This window comes from Maylandia zebra, linkage group LG19, assembly GCF_041146795.1.
Source record: "Maylandia zebra isolate NMK-2024a linkage group LG19, Mzebra_GT3a, whole genome shotgun sequence".
NCBI classification, from domain to species: Eukaryota; Metazoa; Chordata; class Actinopteri; order Cichliformes; family Cichlidae; genus Maylandia; species Maylandia zebra.
Window position 1 is genome coordinate 10,279,267 of NC_135185.1, and position 14,663 is coordinate 10,293,929.

The 14,663-nt window shown below is 40.0% G+C and overlaps 1 protein-coding gene across 1 annotated transcript; it reads left to right on the top strand.

Annotated features, from left to right (window-relative positions):
- Positions 1 to 6,787: 6,787 nt before the first annotated feature.
- Positions 6,788 to 9,746, top strand: LOC143414021 (interferon-inducible GTPase 5-like). The gene is made up of 2 exons (XM_076877627.1): positions 6,788 to 7,380; positions 7,597 to 9,746. Exons 1-2 carry the CDS (start codon positions 6,825 to 6,827, stop codon positions 8,211 to 8,213), a joined length of 1,173 nt encoding a protein of 390 aa, XP_076733742.1. The 5' UTR covers positions 6,788 to 6,824; the 3' UTR covers positions 8,214 to 9,746.
- Positions 9,747 to 14,663: the final 4,917 nt, after the last annotated feature.

A 14,663-nucleotide genomic window follows, 5' to 3' on the forward strand; every position in this document is an offset into this window, starting at 1 on the left:
CATTTTCTGTGTTTGTGGGGTTGCCATTAAGGTGCCATTTAGTTTATCTGAAAGTGATGAACATTTGAGAGGAATTGAAAAAACAATCTGCTGTGCACACATCACTGTGCTCTGTACTTCTTGTAGATCAGCTGGTTCACTTTGGCTAACATGAAGACACACTGACAGCTTTAGAGTAGATCTCTGTTTGCTGTGTTATAACCTAAAATATGAAATAACATCTAAATAGTTTTTACTCAGTGTGAAATAAACACCAGCGTGTCTATTTGCTGTGATATCGCGTTGAGTAAGCTAATTTGAACATTTTCTGTAGCTGCACATTTCAAACTGAAAATAGAATTGTGGGGTCTCGCTTTAAGGGTTTGTAGGTATTGTTGTCACTAAGCAGTGTAGTGATCTTTGTGTGGTAATCCACAGGGTAGGGTCGGCAACCTTTCTGATGACGAGTGCCATCTAAAATTTTATCAGAAGTCAATGTGCCATATGACTGCATTAGCAATAAATTTAATAACGCTCTATATGAACAGTTAAACACTATATAGATCAACTTTATAGGATTATATTTGTTTGCAGATGTTGGCAGCTGTCAGTGAATAGTTATCAGCTATTTTGAAACAAAAAAAGACTTTTTATCCATAACAGCAAATGAACTGTACAACAGAAAATACAAATGCTATTTATGGTCTCCTCACAACAATGATAAGAGAAATAAACTGAGCCAATATGGCATGTTTGTTAATACAGAGACACACATGTTAATGTGATCTCTGGTCTCCCACTCAGAGACACAGGTCTCCGAGTGTCCAGCATTCAGAGGCTACCTGAGGACTCATGTGAGAGAAAATCTGCTCACACAGACATGTAGAGCCAAATACTGTCAATAAGGCCTCTGCAATGTTCTGAAGACAGTTAAACTTGTCAGGTAGTGATGTCCAGCAGATGAACATGCAGCTCCATGAACACACACAGCTGTGGATTCCAGCTGCTTCGATGTTACATTAACTGGCATTAACTCGGCCAGTTAATGTGAGACAAATCCAGCTGCTCATTAAAGCTTTCTGGATTGATAAGTCTTGAGACTTCGGATGTATCCGTGTATTTCTGTGGTGCTGATGCTGCACTGATCGGACAGCTCCTGAAGCATTTGAAGTGTTGGAATGTGGAAATGACATGAAAAAATGCCAGCTAGCAACGTCCCTCTCACTGGTAGGCTAAGTTATTTTTAGCCAATTACAAGTTGAATCTGGTACTTGGGGCTGTTAGCTAAGATACTGTCATTAAGAAGCGACACAGCTAATGTGTCTATGCGAGCTAATTTGCGATGTGCACCACTGGCCCAGCCATTTATTTTTTAATGCACCTTCTCAGATTAACTCACTGCTTGTTGTGCACAGGGCTGGACTGGGACAAAAAATCCCCCCGGGCATTTTAACTAGAGACCGGCCCCCCAGGTATTAAAGCCATAAAGCCTTTGAATAAAAACAAATGCTGTTGTGACAGTAAAGTAAAGTTTTGTTTGTATATGTATGATTTCTTTACATTTTACGTCAGATAAAAACTTTGGTTGTAAGACTCAGATAATTATTTTTTAAAAGCGAGACATTTTAAATGAGAATAAGAAAGTATTTCTTTGTGCCCCCCTCTCCCTGTTAATGTCCTACCTGCCCCCCTGGCAACACTTTGCTAGACCCGCCCCTGCACAGTTACCAGCTGTCAGCTACTTAGAAAAGGATCCTGGTGTTATTTGTCTCTCAGAAACAGTTCATAACTTCAACTCATCCATGTCACCTAAAAGGTGAACCTGTTTCTCCATCACAGCTCTGATGATTCAGTAAGGACATCTCCTGGTTTCATCTTCATGTTTCCCTCTCACCACATATCCAAACCGACATCATGACCAGCAGCTTTAAAGCTGTGGCTCCAGCAAACATCAGCTGATACTAGAAATTAATATTAAATAAATTCTAACAACAGCTGATCAAGATTAAACGTGCTGCTGTTGTTTAGCACGACATCCGCTGGTTTCCTCTTTCTGGTGCAAAGTGGGAGATAAATAAACAAGAGAGACGATCAGCTGATCATTGATCAGTTTCATGATTGAAGTAGAAACAGGAGAGGGAGGGGGGAGAATGAGAGAAGAAGAGGCAGCTGTGCAGCAAAGACACAGAATAACTCCAGCTTTGTCTTTTTCATTGTAGCTGAAGTTCGTGACAAACTGTGTTTCTTTTCAGCTCAACACGAAACGCGCAATATTTTCTCTGAATACCAGACGATTCCGTTTTTTAAGGAGCCGTTGGCAACTCTACTAACTAACCTTATGAATAAAGTTCACTATCATTAATATCATAGCAACCGAACAGCTGTATAGAAACTCCGTCATGCTAGCTAGCACGCAGTACAAGTTATTGTAACTGACTGTAAAAAGTCAGCATAACGAAAATAAACTGCACCTAAACTTGGTTTATATCTGACCCGGATAGACTGCAGGTCATAACTTCTTACCTGAAGTTCAGTTCACCTGACACTCGGACCTTTATACCGTTACAAAAAACAAAACAAAACATAGGCTCATAAAAACAAACAATCACCATCGGGCATACCGGCCCCGATGGTATGGCCAGTCCAGCTATGGTCGTGCCATCAGTTAACCCTTCGCGTGCCCAAGGTTGCCGACCCCTGCTCTTGTTTTTACATATGGCATAGAAACTGAACATTTAACAGTTTTTCCTGAAAACCCTCTCTTGTCTGATCAAAAGTATACCAAAATATAAAATATAAATGTAAAAAATATAAAATATATTTATTCACACAAAATGTAGTTTAATCTCAACCAAAGAGTTAATCTGGGATTTGTGAGGAGGGGGAGCGTTTGTCCTGTAACAAGCAAGCATTAATACACAGGTTATGTCTGTGGAAACTGTAAATTTCTTAGCACTTTGTGCTCCACCTGCAGTTGCTCCAAGTGATCCATCAACATCTTAAAATTTACTTTCAGTTTTCCAGTCTGTAGTGTACCTTTTCTTTTTCTTTTCTTAACTACAGAAAACAACAGCTACAGAAAGACCAAAGAGCAAGCCATCAAGGGGCGGGGCTACTCATATGGGTGGGAGCAGAGTTCAGCTGAGAGTAGTACAAGGCTGCACTCTGTACAGACAGACCTCCACCAGCTCCACCATCAGATTCACTGCTACAGACAGTACTCATCATCGCTTCAAAAGCACAGCGTGCAGGTAAACTTCCATCATGTGATTAGACTTTCTGTTCTTTACGTCAGTCCGTGGGCACATTTTCCGTGATCACGTAGAAAAGGAAAGAGTGCGCGCGGTTGGTTGTAGCTGTCAGTGGCGATTCTGACGGGCTTCAGTAACCTGGGCGGGACATGTTAGTGTTTTTGATTGTATTTATAACAGTCGCCTTGACGCGACTGCTGTTGTGATTTGGCGCTATATAAATAAAACTGAATTTAATTGAATTTATTACCAACTTAACGTGTGTAAGTTAAGTTCTATCATTGTTGTTTGCATTATTGTGCCGTCTTAATTTTGGACTCCAGTATGAACACAAATGCCCCAACCCGAGTATCACCACAACATAACCTAACAGACCTACACCTTAGTTCACAGATTCACTTTGTCTAAGGTGTATTTCTGGGATTTCGCACAACCCAGGATTCAAATCATGAATACATAATGGACTTGGATTTGCAACATTATGAATGAAATGTGCTCTATTTGGAAGCAGCATGTCTCCCTCCCCTTTCGACAGGTTGTGTGTGAGACTTTAAATCATAAACTGTAAATTTAAAATTGTTATTGATCCCTTTACCTCTAGTCCTAAAGTGTATATTTATTTTTTTAATCTTCTTATATTTATTGTTTGTTTACTTGCACTGCTGTAACTGGAGCCTCGTCGTCTCGTCTCTATATACTGGACTGTATGTAGCGGAGATGACAATAAAGTTTACTTTGACTTCAGCAGCGAGCAGGCGCACTGAGGGCTCTCGCGCTCACTTTTCGTGTATAGAATTTCGAAAAAACAAAGGTGCAAATTATAAGTCTGTATCATGATGTCTGGTGTTTTCATGTTTGTTGGTTTGTTTTTATTTTGTTTTATTTTGCGAGTTGGTTATTAGATGCTGCTCCAGCCAGCCAGAGAAGCCCCGCCCTCTCCTGTGCCGCAAGCAGCAGGCGCACCTCGCAAACGGAGGGCGCCCTTACTCCCAGCAAACGGGCGATAGAAAACCGATCGGTGCCTATGACATTCCCAATATGCGCTGGCATAACTTCGGGACAGCATGAGTATGAGCATTTTTTTTTCGCCGATGCCCGCGATGCCGCCCCGAGGCAGCCGTCCGTGTCGCCCGTATCAAAAACCGCTACTGCTGACATCCAAACAATAATTGTGTAAACAATAATTAAATATCTTCTTATTTAGAAAAAGAGAGAGGCCAGTGGGTGAGATACATTATCTAATTTTCACAGAGAGGGGCACACTGTGCTGCACATTTATTAAATGATCTCAATAGAAACCATCTGTGCTGTGTAGTGATGGGATTTATGACTCTTTTTAGCGAGCCGGCAACGAAACGGCTCTTCAGGTTGTTTTGTTGCTTTAATTAATTTATTATTAACAATAATATAAAATTATGCACCAAAGGAATTACTAATGTAAAAAAAAAAAAGGGTTTATTTATATATGTTTATAAGCACGGTGGTTAGCACTGTTGCCGCACAGCAAGAAGGTCCTGAGTTCAATTCCACCATCAGGCCGGGGTCTTTCTGTGCGGAGTTTGCATGTTCTCCCCGTGTTTGCGTGGGTTCCCTCCGGGTACTCCGGCTTCCTCCCACCGTCCAAAGACATGCAGCTTGTGGGGATAGGTTAATTGGATAATCCAAATTGTCACTAGGTGTGAATGAATGTGAGTGCGAATGGTTGTCTGTCCCTGTGTGTTAGCCCTGCGACAGACTGGCGACCTGTCCAGGGTGTACCCTGCCTCTCGCCCTATGACAGCTGGGATAGGCTCCAGCGCCCCCCGCGACCCTGAAAAGGATAAGCGGAAGCGGATGGATGGATGGATATATAAATATATGTGGTGGCCCCTAGAGACAAAGCATGTACAAACCCCAAAACACATTCCTAGAGTTAACTGAACTTCAAAACAGAGCTACCTAGATCACTTAAATTACACAATTGAAAGCATGTGTGTATTGTTTGTGTATTTATACACAGGCGCTCATATATATTAAAATAATTAAAAAAAAAATGTTCATTTACCTGTTACTACCACACACCAAATCCGGTCGTTGGTACTTGCTGGCTTGTGTAGCCACTAGGTAACAAAAGCTCAACACTGCGCCCAGCATCCTGGAGCACTTCTGTTGTCTTTTGTACGTGTTTTGGAGTTTGTACGTGTTTTGAAGTTTGTATGTGCTTTGTCTCTAGGGGCCACCGTAAATATACTTTTATTTATCCACGCCACATAAAATGAAATAAATAAATCATATAATACAAAAACCAACTAGTCACAGTTCAACTTTTAACTATTTAAATTTTCAGCTTTTTCCTTTTAAACAAATTTAAAGTGAAACAACACAAAACACTGCAAACCACAACACAATTAAATATAAATTAAAATATGAAAACAAAAAGAAGATGCACATTCTCTGTCATATGGACCTGCATGAATAAACTTTCTGAATCCTTTATCATCTGCAACTGAAAATAGTTGTGGATGATTATTATACCTTTCTAATGTGACGTTGTTGTCCCTGGCTCTCTTTCTCTCTCTCTCCTGCTCTGTTCCTGTGCTACTGCGAGTGTAACTACCGCCCCTCCCCCCTCTGCCCAGTGCAAGCACAAGGCTTTGCACTGGGAAGAGGGAGTGAAGTGGGGAAAAAAGTGCGAGAGAGAGGGTGAGAGAAAGAAAAAAAATCCCCACGGCTCGCGATAAGGAGCCGGCTCGCGTCGTTCTCGTCAAAGATCCGTCTCTAAGAGCAGTTTTGTTCGTGACCGACACATCACTAGTGCTTTCAAGAAAACAGTCATACAACTGACTGTTCTGTAGGCTTTTCTACTTTCGACAGAAAGTGTATTTGCAGCGTTAAGTGGTTTCTGCGTCACTAAAACAATACTCCCACTCAGCACAGGCAGAAGCCGAAGGAGTGTTCATGCTGTTAAAATGTGCGAAAGTCTAAACAAAAATACAAGAAATTAATTAAAGTTTTTGTTTGTTTCTCACAACATATTGCATTTTTTTCAGTCATACTTTCGGACTCAAGATATGTCATCCACAGCAGAATGCAAATAACTTTAAGGAAGGTTTCTTCATCCTCAGCTCAGCAACCTCTGGACCATGACATGTTTGCGCAGAATTAACTGGTAGTGGTCAGTGTGAAACGGACTGTAGTATAATTTACCTATGGCAAAATAAATAATGCTGTCATTCCTACTTTTTAGAAAACATCTTTAGTCTTTGGTTTATGTAAATAGTTACAGCTCACCCAGCCTTTCATTGGCTCTTTTACAAGTTGTTTTTGCAAACTCCTGTCCAAAGTTGTCTGTCTATGATGTCTTTGATGTATTTAAAAAAATCTGGTAATTGTGAAACATTTCATGCAGTGCTTTAATTGAATCCCTCGAATTAAAGCTGAAAGACTGGCTTCAATCACAACTTGATTGTGTGGTTTAAAATCCTGTGGTACGACGACAACTTTAAAAAGCGTCTTTGTTCAAATACTTTTAGATCCAAGTTTAGTTTCTGTGTTTCCTCATAATAGTGCAGTAATTTTAAATGCATCCCTTTCTTCTTCTGTTAAAGGATCAGCATGGACGATCTATCTAATCCACATCCAGAAGAAATTGCTCGAGTTAAAGAAGCGCTGAATGACAACGACACTGCTGCAGCAATTGCAAAGATTAAACAGTGTTTTATTAAGCAAGATAATATTCCACTAAAAATTGCCATTACAGGAGAATCTGGTGCAGGTAAATCCACCTTTGTTAATGCTTTCAGAGATATGGGTGATGAAGAAGAGGGAGCTGCTTCAACTGGTGTTACACAAACCACCTCAGAGGTTACAGCACACCCCCATCCAAACTATCCCAATGTTACTCTTTGGGATGTTCCTAGAGTTCGAACCCCACATTTTGATGAGTACCTGAAACCTGTTGGATTTGAGAAGTTTGACTTCTTCATCATCATCTCAGCCACTCGCTTCAGAGAAAATGATGTGAAACTCGCTCAGGAGATTCAGAAGATGAAGAAAAAGTTCTACTTTGTTCGCTCAAAGATTGACAACGATATACACGCTGCAGAGAGAAGTCAGAGAGAGTTCAGTGAAGAGAAGATACTGGAACATATCAGGACAAACTCCATTCAAAGTGAATTTATTTTTATTTCTACAATATCAAAATTTGTTGAATTCATCCTGATTTTGTTTAAAACACATCATCCTTGTGACTGACATGAGGTTTTATTGAGCCACAGTGAGAAATTGAGGCTCATTTGTAGGATTCTATCAGAAACAAGTGTGAAAGTGAGTTTCATGATCAAAATCATAAACTTTGAAACGCATTTCTGTCTTTTTCACACCACAGGTCTCCAGAAACAAGGGTTTCGGTCTCCACAGGTCTTCTTGGTTTCCAGCTTTGATCCCCGTCTCTACAACTTCCCTCTCCTACACGAGACCTTCAGGAAAGAACTTCCTGAACTCAAGAGAGATGCACTGCTGTTTGCCACATCCAACATGAACCTGGAGATCATTAACAAGAAGAAAAAAGCTTTTCAGTCCAACATGAAATACATCACTCTGCTGTCTGCAGCTCTAGCAGCTGTTCCAGTTCCTGGATTTTCTGTTGCTGTTGATCTGATCTTGATGTTCACATCATTCCTGAAATATGTTGCTGGGTTTGGGCTTGATAAGCCATCGCTGAAGAGAATTGCTGCCAGCTCTGATGTTCCATACACTGTTCTGAGCAATGCTGTCAGGTCACCCCTGGCTGCAGAAAAAATAGACAAATATTTTATTATGAAGGTGTTGATAACAGCTGCAGCAAAGGGAGCATCCAGATTCATCCCAAAATGTGGAATCCTAGCAGCAGTGAGCCTGTCTTTCATCATTCCCTACAGTTTTCTGAAGATGTTTCTTAATGTCTGTGCTGACGATGCTCAGAGGGTATTTGAAAGGGCTCTGGGTTGGAGCACCTCAGAGTGATTTTCCAAAGTAAAAGTTAGTGTCATTAAGAGACACATTTAAAACTGAATCTTATTAAAAAGCTATGAATATTTTTTTTTCTGAAGTAAAAACTGAAGTCATAATCGAGCTGCACATTTCAGCCAGTGTGCTGCTGATCAGTGTATCGGCCTTAGCAGGTCTCATGTATTTTCATTAATACACAAACAACAATTTAGGAAAAAAATGCAGATGTGGATATTTAAAAAAAGCTTTCAATTTTTACAAATACTACATAAATACTATGATTTTATCTGTCACAAAATATGCAGCCTCACTCTCACTGTAACCACAAAAACGGGTTACTATGGGAGTCATGAGGAGTGGGAGTACTTGTCCTCTGAGACTGAGGAAATATTTGTAAAAAGAAAAAAAAAGTTTTCTCTGTGTCAGAATAATAAAGACCAAGTTTCTGGAAAAATGCGATGCAAATGTCATGGTCTTGGTAATCTGAGGATTTTTTCCCTTCTGTCTTTTCTCCCTCTTTCTCACTGGTCTCCTACCTAAAAAGGGAATATTCACCTGCCTGCCCACTCTTCTTCACTTTCCTTCCACTTCATTCACAGAATTTGTTGGTTGTTCCTTATTGAAGAATAAGGCTTAGGGGGGACAGAGCCTTCAAATCTGTGGCTCCAAGACTTTGTAATAATCTCCCACTCTGAGTTCGTGTAGCTGACCACGTGGACTTAAAAAGTAGTTAGAAATTATTTTTTTTAATTTAACAAAGCTTTCTGTTTAGAGTCTTATTAATAATAACAACTGTTTTTATCCGCTTTTGTTTATTTGATCTTGTTCTGGGTTTTAAGTTGGCCTTGTATTGCTGTGCTATTCACTGTATTTTTGTTTGCTATTGCCTGTTATTATGATTATTCCCATATTAAATTTCTGTTTTGTAAAGTCCCCTTTTAAAGAAAATTTTACTTAACGATTTCTTCCTCTAAAACACCAGTGTTTCAATGTGGCTGTGATTAAAAAAATACTTAAAAAGTTTCTAATTGTTCCAAATGGCATAGCTAATTATTTGTAGAGCAAAGGTTTATTTGCAGACTTTTGCTCACGATGTAGAGTCATCATTTCATAACTGCTGAAAGCTACAGAAAGGACCAATGATGATCAGGATGGACGTTTCTGTTTTCAGGGGGCGGCATAGCTGGACTGGCAATTATCCAGCTATGCCGCCCCAATGGTGATTTTTCGTTTTTATGGTCCGATGTTTTGTTTTTTGTAACGGTATAAACAATGAAAGCTGGTGGATTGGCCAGATGCTGGTCGATGTGTAAAAATAACTCAGTTGTTTGGTGGTGGCTAACGCGGAGCTTCCACGGAAAGTAATGTGCAGTAGTTAGTGCTTTTTTAAACCGAGATTCCTGGGCTCATGTTCCTCATGCTCACATGTTTTCTTTTATCCAAAAACAGGTTAGTTTGGCGATCGTGTAACTTGTCCTTGACCTTTTTACTGGCTCGAGGAGGTGGTTCCTAATGCTGGCTGGTCCAAATATTTAGGATGGGTCAAATGCCGAGTCTCCATATGGAAACAAAAGGATATTTTCCATGTTATATCTTAAATGTGTATAAATGGGATCTGTTGATGTCCAATAAAAGTAACAAACAATGAATGTAAATCTGTTTTTTTAAACTTTGTAGACTCGTTTACCCGCTCCAGTGAAAGCAAACAAAACAAAACAACAATGATAGTGGCTTTAAAGAGATTATGAAAAAAATGCAATACATTTGTTTTTTGCTACATTAACAGCTCCAAACTTTTCCCGTTTTCCCACTCTGACTTCCTGCAGGACCCACACGGACTTTAATTCAGAGTGAAATCCAGTTCAGCCACAACATTAACTGTGTTCAACCTTTCATGGTGCTGGAGGGCTTTCAATAAATATAAATAGATGGTTAAGGTGAGAGATTACTATTGTCTTTTACATCGGTACAAAGGGAGGACTAAATGCCAAAAGAGAGAGACGTTTTTTAAAAAATGACGCTTTAAAACAGTTCAAGTATCTCTGTGTTTAAGGAGAGAGGGGAATAACTGCAATAAGCAACAGCAAAAACACGTAGCCCACCTGAGCTGACCGGGTAGACACAGGGACCATGACAGCTATAGATGAACTTAAGTCTGTTTTGAGAATATAAGTACTAGAAAGTACAGATATTTGTTTAAAAATGTTGGGATTAAAAGGAAAAAGTTGTCAGAAATACAAACACTCAAGTAAAGTGCAGGAACTTTACAATTCTACTTAAGTACACTAACAAAGTATCTGTAAAGCCACTGTCATTATCATAATGAAAATAACTCAGCCTTTACCAAGAAACTAGAAGTAATATATTAGAAGGAAAAATAAAAAGTTTCAAAACAGAAACTGCTGGTCAAAAGCCAGAATCAAGAAACTTTTATATATGTAGTTCCAACTGTCCGTGTCCTGCTGAGCTTAAGATGCTGAAAACTGTTGAACTCAGAGACTCTTCTTCTTTGAGGCAGTTGGCAAACAAAAAATTGCTAAAATCCAACAGAACCACAAAGCAGCAGGGAGTGCAGATCAAAATGTCAGGTAGCATATTCAGAGCTTTTAAATGAAGAAAACCTTAATTAAAAAAAGATAAAAGTTCAGACAGCTGGGGGTAGAACTGCAGACTGCCCAGTAAATCAGCAGCCTCACTTTTACAGTAAGGGGGATAAATGTTGCAGTTCAACAAGTTAAAACTAATCATATAGGTAACTGATGATGAACCAGAATCTTGATAATAATTTAGTTACATGAATTCTTGTGAAGAACATTTAAAAGTTCCACATTGTAACGGCGGTCTGGCGAGGAAGGAGCGACCAGTAGGTCCAGAGGGGCACGTGGTGTGAAGGTTAGCCGGACATCTCGGAGGTCAGTCAGTCAAAGTAACAGTCCTTTATTTGGCGTTAACAGAACAAGACCATACAAGCCAGGTCTCCGCGGCTCTACCCTGTTCATACATACGTACATGTGCCAGGGTTAAGTAGTCACCGACGCCATTTTACGTTCTCTGTAAACAGATGCACGGAGAGCAACGTGCTCGCCTGTAATGGCGGCCGCTGCACTCACACTAGTGAACCTTCCAACTATTACAATAATAGGACGACACCCCGTAGCAGTATTATACCATAATAAGTGTTGTTGCAACATGTAGAACTAAATGTGTAGAAGTTTGAAATATTCAAAAACCAAAGCAACAACAAAGTAATGATTAGAAGTTTAACAGAAATGTACCAGCTTTTAACAACCTCACCAGCTATTTGTGTAGAGATTGTTACGTTTACGAGGCGCACCCAAATGCATCACAGTCATTGATTTTTCACTGAGTGCAGTGAGTCCGGGTTCATCTGCTGTAGATGTGCAGTTTGTCAGTGAAGATATCACTGTGACCTGACTGGTTACCGCCCTGTCATCGAAACTATGATAAGACTCTACATTGTACTCATGCAGCTGGCTGTAAAACCAGGCTTTAAGCATTCAGTGTTTACAGTAGCTGATACTGAAACTCTAATTACTCTTACTGTTCATCATTAACTGACTGCAACATCTTGGGATGTTTTTTTTACATCTGTTTTCTGCTTTAAAATTTAAAATTACATAACTGATGTCAACAGTTCGTGGGCATTATGCACAAACACAGAGGAGTATTTCCCAGCCTGGCAGTTCACAGACTCCAGGACCCTACAAAATTCAAACCTCACAAGTCACTTTGAGTTTTCAAGTCTCTGCAGAATCCTGCTTGTAGTGCTCTGTGCACGCTTGTCTTTGGAGCAGAGACCATTCTTAGCCACTCACAGCTACGGGACACGTACAGGTATGTGTCCCTGCTCTTGATTGGTTTAGAGGGTCGTTCTTGTGTTTCTGTGTCATTAATGCAGCAGATTTCATTCTGCTGTCACAGAGAAAGCACGTACACACCACTTTCAGGACATCTGTGGGTTTGTGGTTGTAATTAAGCTACGAATACAGAATTTCTACACACACACACACACACACACCTGGTAAGACGTGGTAAGATTTTGAGTTTTTGCAGTGTGGGGCTGGAAAAAATAATTCTCTTCATATTTGTTACGGTTTGTACGCGGTTCAGAGTTTGTAAGTGTTTTGGAGTTTTGTACGTGCTTTGTCTCTAGGGGCCACCATGGTTTGTTGGGTCTAAAACGTAAACCCCGCTGACTCAGAGACAGATCCGTGTGAACAAAGCAAGACCACACAGCGCTCTTTGTCTTTTTACTTGCAGCAGAGATGTCCGGTCAGGGTCTCAGAGTTGAAAGCTCTTCACCTGATCTCAGCCAACTTCCAACCTGACTTGTTGCCTCTTTTATTGACAACAGCAGTTATAAAAACATCTCGTTAGTTATGTGACAGTTAAGGCGCGCGTACGTGAGCAAGTGAGTGTGTGTGTGTGACGTTTGCTATCACACCACATATGGCGTGACCTCTGAACGACATCTCCAGTCACACCACATATGGCGTGAGCTTTCAATGAACCAACAAAGCAGAAGTGAGCGGTATAGCTGAACTTATAAAAACAGGAACTTGTGGTTTCTTATGTGCAATGGAAAATTACAGCAAAGAGACCAGCCCCCACATCTTATGCATGCAAGAGAAGCTAAAACCTAATATGGAAAAAACATTTTATCAGCACACATGTAAGCAATGGTTCTGTGACTTTCCCATCAATCTTTATGGTTTGATGGGAAATTGGTTAAATGATTGTTTAGCTCATGTCTGGATGACAGCAGATAATTCTGATGAAAAGGAAACTAAACCCGTAACTAACTGTAAGCACGTTGCAGCTGAGTCGAGGGCTAATAAAGATAAGACCATGTGGTGTCCAGCAGGACTACGCGTGCCACGGACAGTCCATTTGGGACATCTGAAAGACTCATTGTGTAACTCAGGGTGTAAGCAGCAACTCCTATATTGTAGACATAAGAAAGTAATGTGCAGTAGTTAGTGCTTTTTTAAACCGAGATTCCTGGGCTCATGTTCCTCATGCTCACATGGTTTTCTTTTATCCAAAAACAGGTTAGTTTGGCGATCGTGTAGCTTGTCCTTGACCTTTTTACTGGCTCGAGGAGGTGGTTCCTAATGCTGGCTGGTCCAAATATTTAGGATGGGTCAAATGCCGAGTCTCCATATGGAAACAAAAGGATATTTTCCATGTTATATCTTAAATGTGTATAAATGGGATCTGTTGATGTCCAATAAAAGTAACAAACAATGAATGTAAATCTGTTTTTTTAAACTTTGTAGACTCGTTTACCCGCTCCAGTGAAAGCAAACAAAACAAAACAACAATGATAGTGGCTTTAAAGAGATTATGAAAAAAATGCAATACATTTGTTTTTTGCTACATTAACAGCTCCAAACTTTTCCCGTTTTCCCACTCTGACTTCCTGCAGGACCCACACGGACTTTAATTCAGAGTGAAATCCAGTTCAGCCACAACATTAACTGTGTTCAACCTTTCATGGTGCTGGAGGCCTTTTAATAAATATAAATAGGTGGTTAAGGTGAGAGATTCAGGGTTCGTATGGGTGCTTGAAATCCTTGAAAATGCTTGAATTTTAATGCTGTCTTTTCAAGGTTTGATAAGTGCTTGAATTTCAGATGTGGTGCTTAAAAGTGCTTGAAAATGTAGCTGTATTTCATTCACAACAAATAACTATCTGATTAAATAGTTTTCTTATCAGATAGAGAAATAAAATGAGTCGCAAAATGTAAAAGCAAAATTTCCCTGCCTGGCTGCCTTGTGTCTGTTTCAACGTGTGACCCCGCCCCTCCCTCCTAACAGTCGGGGATGAGTGCGCTAACATACCTGTAGGTCGCTGTTTTAATGTGTGTTTGATGGAAAACAACAATGGCGGAGTTTGTGCTCTCTAGTCGCATGATAGGTGAGTCCTAGTAAATAATTTTCCAGTACGTGTACGTTACACATGGTATTTTTTAAAATTATGATTATTATTTTGCTAGCTATCAAACTCGCTGGAGAAATGATTGAAATGCTCTGAGTGTGATGCAGTATGGCAGCGCTGTTATGGAATATGCTGTGAACTTAGCTAACATTACTTAGCAGTAATATGAGTTAATTTACTCAAGTGAAAGCTTTAAACATTAGCCCGATATATAACTAGCCAACTTAAGGCTTTCTGGTTAACCCTCTGGGGTCCAACGTGCGGACTTCATACTATGTACCAGTTTTTAAATTGTGTTGATAGGCCACGTCAAACCGATGTTTTTTGTTTTTTTCTGAATACAACAGTGGCGTTTACTCGGGGAAGAAACGGTAAAAAAAAACTGCGTTTTTTTTTTGCAGAACTGCGCTAGCAAACACGCTTTGCTTGTGAGTGAAAACAGAAAAAGAAAAAACAATTCTTCCCTATTGGTGGAAAAATGTACCATGTCGACCAATCAAAAA

Coding starts and splice junctions, on each gene's coding strand:
- LOC143414021 (XM_076877627.1), top strand. CDS start 6,825: ATGGACGATCTATCTAATCCACATCCAGAAGAAATTGCTCGAGTTAAA. Junction 7,381..7,596: donor CAGGACAAACTCCATTCAAA/GTGAATTTATTT, acceptor TTCACACCACAG/GTCTCCAGAAACAAGGGTTT.